The 7224-nt window shown below is 38.5% G+C and overlaps 1 protein-coding gene across 1 annotated transcript in view; it reads right to left on the reverse strand.

The window, feature by feature from the left end:
- LOC121926847 (matrix metalloproteinase-18-like) overlaps positions 1 to 6950 on the reverse strand; it is a 12276-nt gene extending 5326 nt beyond the window's left edge. The window contains exons 1-5 of the mRNA XM_042460168.1: positions 6791 to 6950; positions 5750 to 5997; positions 3710 to 3858; positions 3493 to 3612; positions 980 to 1141 (exon numbers count right to left, since the gene is read on the reverse strand). Of these exons, the coding sequence (XP_042316102.1) occupies positions 980 to 1141; positions 3493 to 3612; positions 3710 to 3858; positions 5750 to 5997; positions 6791 to 6898 (787 nt within the window). The 5' untranslated portion in view covers positions 6899 to 6950. The remainder of the gene's footprint in view (positions 1 to 979; positions 1142 to 3492; positions 3613 to 3709; positions 3859 to 5749; positions 5998 to 6790) is intronic.
- Positions 6951 to 7224: the final 274 nt, after the last annotated feature.

The following is a 7224-nucleotide window of genomic DNA, read 5'->3' on the forward strand; positions in this document are numbered from 1 at the left end:
ATTTTATTTATATCTCCCGCTTCTCCCTTCGGATCGAAGTGGGATTACAACAGTAAGAACATCATAAAATACATATAAAATACATCAATCAAAAATAAAAAGGGGAAGAGATGTGACAGTATCGCTCACAGTCGGAAGAATCAAGTAATCATATTCAGATGTTCAAAATCAGATTAGAGGAGATCTGTTGAATAGGCCTGCCGGAAGAGATCCGTCTTCAATGCCCCTTTGAAGGCTCCCTAAGAAGGTATAAGACAGATCTCTTCCGGTAAGTTGATCCAAAGTCTAGGGACCATTGCAGAAAACGTTTTACAAGAGGTGGGATTAACATCAGAATTTAGGCATTAATCTTAGGTGTGGAAATAATTTCTTTAGATTTGATAGTCTTGTGGGAAGTACTAATTTCATACCACCTCAGAAATGAAATATTCTTCAGCTTGAAAACTTTCATGTCAGTGAGACTTGTGGGACATTTTGAAAAGGTTAAATCCTAAACTGAAGTGCTTGTCTCAGCTAGAGCAGATCTACAGAATCAGAGGGAAGTTGGTAAGTCAATACTTGTGTAAGTATTATTGTTTCAATGGGTCTAATCTAGTTGACTAGCGATTAGATTTAGGCCAAAGCATGGTTTGAGCTTTGGACTATGACTGGAGATCATGGTTTGATTCCCTGTTTGAGCATAAAAAACACAGAGTGACTTTGGGTAAGTCACACTCTCTCAGAAGATGGCAGTGGCAAACCCCCTCTGAAGAAATTCACTGAGGAAACCCTATGATTGGTTCACCTTAGGGTTGCCATAAGTCAAAAATGACTTGGAGGCACACACCACCAGGGATGGAAAGAATATTCACTATTATTAATTTCCTGGCTGAAAAATGGGTTAGTTCCCAAAAGAGGGGTTACATCATGCTTACAACTCTTCAGTGTAATGATAATATACAGAACCAATCCAGACCATCAACTGGGAACTTTAACTTACCATACAGATGCTGGATGCCTTCAATGTCATCTCTATGAAGCCTTATGTTTTGTGGGTCTCCAGCCTGGTAGGTTGGAAACATCAGAGCTTCCAAAACACTGGAATGCTGAAGACCCAGGGAGTGGCCAAACTCATGGGCAGCAACGATAAATAGGTTGATTCCTAAAATGAAACATATGGAGCATGAGCTGTCCAATTTTGGCTGTGAGAAAACGTATGCGAGCAATGGTGCTTGATGAATGTGCTCATTGCAAATTTCATTTCAAAGTGACCCACTCCATCTCTCAAACTAATGTACAGATCAGAACATCACTATCCATCAGATTTTTTCACTTAATGTTATGCATAGATCTTGGTGTCAAACCATGTCAAAATGTACTTCAAGGCATATTTTTTAAATTAAATCTCAACATGATATATTGAACAGAATGGAAGAGACCTATATATGAACAGTCCAGGTGCACCTGGGAATGAGCTCATTTATTCAACTCTCCATATTATGCTACTGTTCCAAAAGCTGCTATCGGGAATTTTTTTAAATAAAAAAGGTTGTGAAAAGTGTATATTCTAGTCACATTTTTAGAAATGTGCACTTTTAATTTAGAATTTAAATGTACAAAAGCACATAATCCCCCATTCTTCAAACTCAGAGTCTCCTCTTCTTGGTAAATTCCCTCCATGAAGTGGGCAACTATGATGAAGTAAACTGGTCATGGAACTTACACTGCTTTGGGCCTTTGCACAGTACACAGTGATGATGCTATGGTTCCAATCTAACATCCTATGGACTCCTGAGATGCGGATTTACCATTATTTGTCAGAAAACTCTAATACTTCACCAGACTGTAAACCCCAGGATTCCCTAAGGTGCAGTCATGGCATTTAAAGTGGAATCATGGTGCTATGATTGTGTAGTGTGGAATGGTCCTTTGTTTGAAATTTAAACAATTTAAAATATTAAAATAAAGTCTAAAATATATATTGAACAATTTACCAATGTAAAAGAAATTAAAACTGGTTTAAATCACATACATTTACAAACTTCGTTCCTTACTAAGGGAAAGATCAGCGAGAATGCCTAAATACCCTAAAGGAACCAGATCCTGTCTGATCTTGGAAGCTAAGCAGGGTTAGCCCTAGTTAGTACTTGTATGGGAGACCACCAGTGAATACCAGATGCTGTATGCTATATTTCAGAGGAAGCAATTTTCAAAACCACATCTGAGTCTTCCTTGCCTAAGAAAAACCTATGAAATTCATGGAATCACCATTACTTGAAAGGTGCCTTGAAGGCACATACACACCGTGAGCATAAACTCATGGTTTATACTCAGTAATGCTACCAGGAAACAAATTGTGTTGAGCAATATTTAGCAGTCTGTGTCAAGAGCCCATGAATGTAGATGAGGTCCAGAGTAGTACGTAATAACACACAATTGCACATTGTCAGCCCAACTACAGCAGCATGCCATGATGAATATAACTGATGTCACTGCATGTCATTCACTCATTTCACTTTGCTAGTAGCAACCTCAAGAGGTTGTAAAAGTTACTTTTCAGATTGCATTTCTCACTATCCCCCAACAAGTTGGGCTATATTGGATGTTAGTAAAATCATGTAATTTTCAAGCTCTGCAGCCATGCCACCAGGATGACAAATGAGTTGGGCCTGAATTTCTATCTCAGTGAATTGCTAAGAGAACACAGCCCTTTTCTGTCAGAAACATGGGCATATTGTCTAATTGCCTACCCTTTGCCAATGTATGAAATATAATACACAACACATTGTGTGGGAAGGACCACCATGCCCCAGAGCTAATGTGTTGTTTTTCATCATTTTAATTGTCTTTATGCAAATACTGTGACTATGCATTTGGATTTCACAAACACTAAATTTTTGAAAGTTTTTGAAAGAAAGATTTACTGAAGGCAAACACCAAGTTGTTTACGGGCCAACATCTATTTATGACAATGTACTTGGACCTTGAAAAATGTACTCAAATCTTTTTCAGGCACCAGTTCAGGCAGGGGGAATTTGACAAGCTGGTGAGCATTGTTCAGTTTGATTGATCAGATGTCTACCCTGACACACAGGATCAGCACTATTGGTTTATTTAGAACAATGACTAAAGATGTACTAGTACTTTTATACCAGTGAAAGGGAACCTGTGATCTTCTAGTTTTTGTTACAATTGAATTCCCATCAGTCCCAGGCAACATAGCCAATATTCAAGGATGATCACAGCTATACCCCAACAGCATTCAGAAAGCTACAGGTTTCCTAGCCCTTCCTTATACTGTGGTATACAAATGGGAGCTAAAATCAAACCATATCATTTGGGGATGATTGTTTTCAAAATAATCCAAGGTAAATACCTCAGTAGATGGATATTTTTACACCCAGAGTCTGGAATAGCTCTCATGTCTCAATGGTTTGCAGTCAGCTTAGTTAAGAATCACTCAACCGTCATTAGAAATACCATAAATAGTTGAATATATTAAGAGAAAATAACCTGGTGAAGATTTTGTCCAGTTTTCATCCTCATCAAAATGGGCATTTCCACCATAAGCTGGTGAATACGCATGAGCTAACTGTCCACCTTGTCCATCAAAGGGAATATAGTCGCCATGGTCTTAAAAAAAGGAAAAGAATATATATATTTAATCTTCCAGATAATATCTTGGGAGAAATCTCCCAGTGCTTTTTTTTTAAAAAAGAGCTTTACTTACACCCAGAAGCAAAAGAGATCTCTATATCTGCAGAGCTGTCATAAACTCTGGTGAAGGTCAACGGGGTCACATCACTCCACATTTTCCAGGCTCTCTCAATAGCATTATCTACATCAGCAGGCGCCATGTCTGGTGTGTAATTCTGAATGCTGCGGAATACACAGAAGAGTGTAAAATAAATGCTGGATTGGGGAAAGATTATGGAAGTTTTCAAAGTTCTTAATAAAAACACATAGCAATCAATACAAAAAAGTTTGAAACAATAGAATTGTGACCCTTAAACCCTTGGCCAGCCTAAAGAGTTGTACTCTCCTGGCCGTGCTTCAGTGGCCTGCTCCTGACATAGACCAATGGCCACAGAAACTAGGATGGCCTTCTACATCATTGCTATTCACTGTGGTGGTCAGTGGACCAGTGATGGCCTGTGAGCTACCAGCTGCCAGTCTGTGGAAAATTTCCAGGAAACAAAACAACAGTGGTGGCCAATAGGGGGGTGGGAATGCCAGTGCCCCCTTCCGCATAGGATAGCCTGAGTAATACTGGTCTCCATTACTGAAGAAGATCACTAACGCAGGATCAGCCCATGTTCAGGGAAAGTCATTATTGGACATAGCAAGGCTTCCTAGAACCATGGTGTGAAAAGAGATGCTTGACAAGATAGACTGCAGCGACACGCTCCTTGGTCAGGGTTCCAGACAGCCAGTAATGTCCTCAGTCAGTCATGTCCTCAAATGCACCACCTAATTTCCTGCATTCACCATTTCCTGGCCACGGAGGATGCTCATTTGTCATAGGGTCTGCTCTCATGTTTTTTTTGTCTCATTTCTAAATCACCTTTGCCCTCTCCCAATGAAATTTTCTTTCCGTCCCCAAATTTTTATCATTGCAATACAGTGTATAGATCTGTTATTTGTTCAGGTTTGGTTCCAGGACCTCTCATGGATACCAAAATCTGTGAGTGCTCAAGTCCATATATAATGGCATAGTAAAATGGTATGCCTTATATAAAATGACAAAGTCAAAGTTTGTTTTTTGGGATTAAAAAATATTTTTAAGCTGTGGATGGTTGAATTTGTGGATGCAGAATCCATGGATACAGAAGGGCAACGGTACCTTAATACTAAAAATAAGGAGACCTAATGGTGCAATGGTTACATGCCAGTAATAATAAAAATAATAATAATACAATTTATTTGTACCCTGCCTCTCTGTGCATCACAACTGGGGCAGCCGGGACTGCAGCCAGTATTGCAGCCACAAGATTGTGACTTCGATGCCAGGGCTCCAGGGTTGACTCAGTCTTGAATCATTCCATAGGTCACTAAAATGAGTATGCAACTTTTGGGGGGCAATTAGCTTACATGTTGTAAACTATTTAGAGACTACTGAGTTCTGTATTAAGTGGTATAGAAACGTAAATGATAAATGATAAATATTAAATGCTTAGAACTACAATTGAGCATTTAGAAATAATATATATATCCAAGAAAAGGGGCAGGCAAATTGGTCAAGGGAATACAAATACAGTCAGTTGAGATTTCTAGGTATGAACAATATTCAAAGTCTCATTCTTTGAAATGCTAGAAATTTGGGCTGAAGAAAAATTTAATGGGGGGGGGGCAAATTTTTTTGAGGGGGGGAAAAAGTTTATTTTCTCCTTAGAGATACATCTCTATATATATATATATATATATATATATATATATATATATATATATATCAATGGCAATCACAAAACACACACACACAATTGATAAACATCACTTAAAACAGGGGTGAGAATCACATGCTTCTCAGGCCCAAAGCAAGTTTTTTGGACTCCCTCTCTCAAATATCCTGGGAATAAATATATATATATTATATATACATTTAAAAATCCAAAGCAGAGGAGATAGAAGAGAATTGTTCCTTTAGGAGTCAAGTTTTTAGTCTGAAACAATGTAGGTTTAATAATAAACACATACACACTGCTTTTCCAAGCTGTGATAACAGCCATCTCCAGTGACATTTTAAATTCAGGCAAGCATTTTGAAGCCTTACCTATATGTCAGGTCTTTCTTTCCCCATTTAGGAGACATAGGAAAGGTGCGGTATTCTTCTATATCAGGAACCCCACATCTCGGTTTTTTCATTGCTTCCAAAGTGCTTGGATCTAGTTTTCCTGTCACTTTCAGCCCAAAGAACTTCTGCATTTGCTGTATTTTCTGCATTTTCTCAGCAGCAGTGGCACTTTTGCTTCTTAGAACAGGTGTTGACTCTGATTCTGGATAGTAGTTTTCCATGTATTTCTGACAGAAAGACATAACATACATCTCATTACTTAAATCATTGTATTTATTTATTTATTGTTTTTCACATTTTAAAGTGGACCTCGCAGTGTTCTGTCTATGCTCAGAATGCAGAAGATAATTCATCGTTGCACCCATTTTATAGACATAGCATCACACAATAGCTTACCTAAACCAACCACCAGGGTCTACAAAGAAATGTGATTATAGTTTTAACAATTTTTTTTATTTGTTACTTTTACATTTCTCTTTTCTATTGAGGTCAAGGCATCAAATATGGTTTCCTTCTTCAGAAGAAACCTCTGAGAATGAGACAGAATAACTGGCACAGTGAGTTTCGCATGGAATCGCACAGTGAGTTTCTTGGCTTAATCGAGACTAAATTCCAGATTTCCCACTTCCTGCAAACACTTCCCAGTCAAATACTTTAGCCACATGAGAAACAGGATCACACCAGTTGTGATTTGTATAAAAAGTCTCTTTTTGGGGATTACAGTTGCTAGAATCCTCTAGCTGCCATGGCTAGTAGTTTAGCTATTTCCAAAAACCAGCATACTATAGAAGGTAGAGTATTGGATTAAGACTAAGGAAGAACCTGAGATCAAAAACCTGATCAGCTGTGGAAACCCACTTAGAGGAAGGAATCTCACCATGAAAGCCCTATGATAGGGTCACCATAAATCAGAGTTGGCTTGAAGGCACATACTGTAACAACAGCAACAATCTATTCCCAATCAACCTGCTGGTTGGATCTGCATCAGTCAGGTAACCATTATCTCTAACAATTTATTACCTTTGCAAACTCCAGGTCCGTTTCTGAAATGTAATCAGTTTCTTGGACTAAGGGCACAGCAGAAGAAAAGGCTCCATAGAGGGCAATCATCAGTAGAAGGCATTTCATTTTGGCTTTCCCTCTTGTGTCCCAGCTGCCAACTTCTCAAACTCCGCTGCCTCTGCCAATGGATCTGTTTAAGATGTTCTAAAGTGGCCTTCTATATATACTCCTTGTTAGTTCTATAAAATCAACAGAAAGATGACTCACGGCATTATAACATCCGTTGACCTGTCAAACACAGAAAATGCTCCTTTGAGCAGAATGACACACAACACAGGCTGCTAAGTTTAAAATCCCTGATTAGGCAATTCCTTAATTCCTTAACAAGGTGGCTGGGATTCAAAATGTAGAGCTTTTCAGCACAAAAATGAAAATATTCACTTCCAGCTAAC

Source organism: Sceloporus undulatus, chromosome 3 (assembly GCF_019175285.1).
Source record: "Sceloporus undulatus isolate JIND9_A2432 ecotype Alabama chromosome 3, SceUnd_v1.1, whole genome shotgun sequence".
Taxonomy (NCBI): Eukaryota; Metazoa; Chordata; class Lepidosauria; order Squamata; family Phrynosomatidae; genus Sceloporus; species Sceloporus undulatus.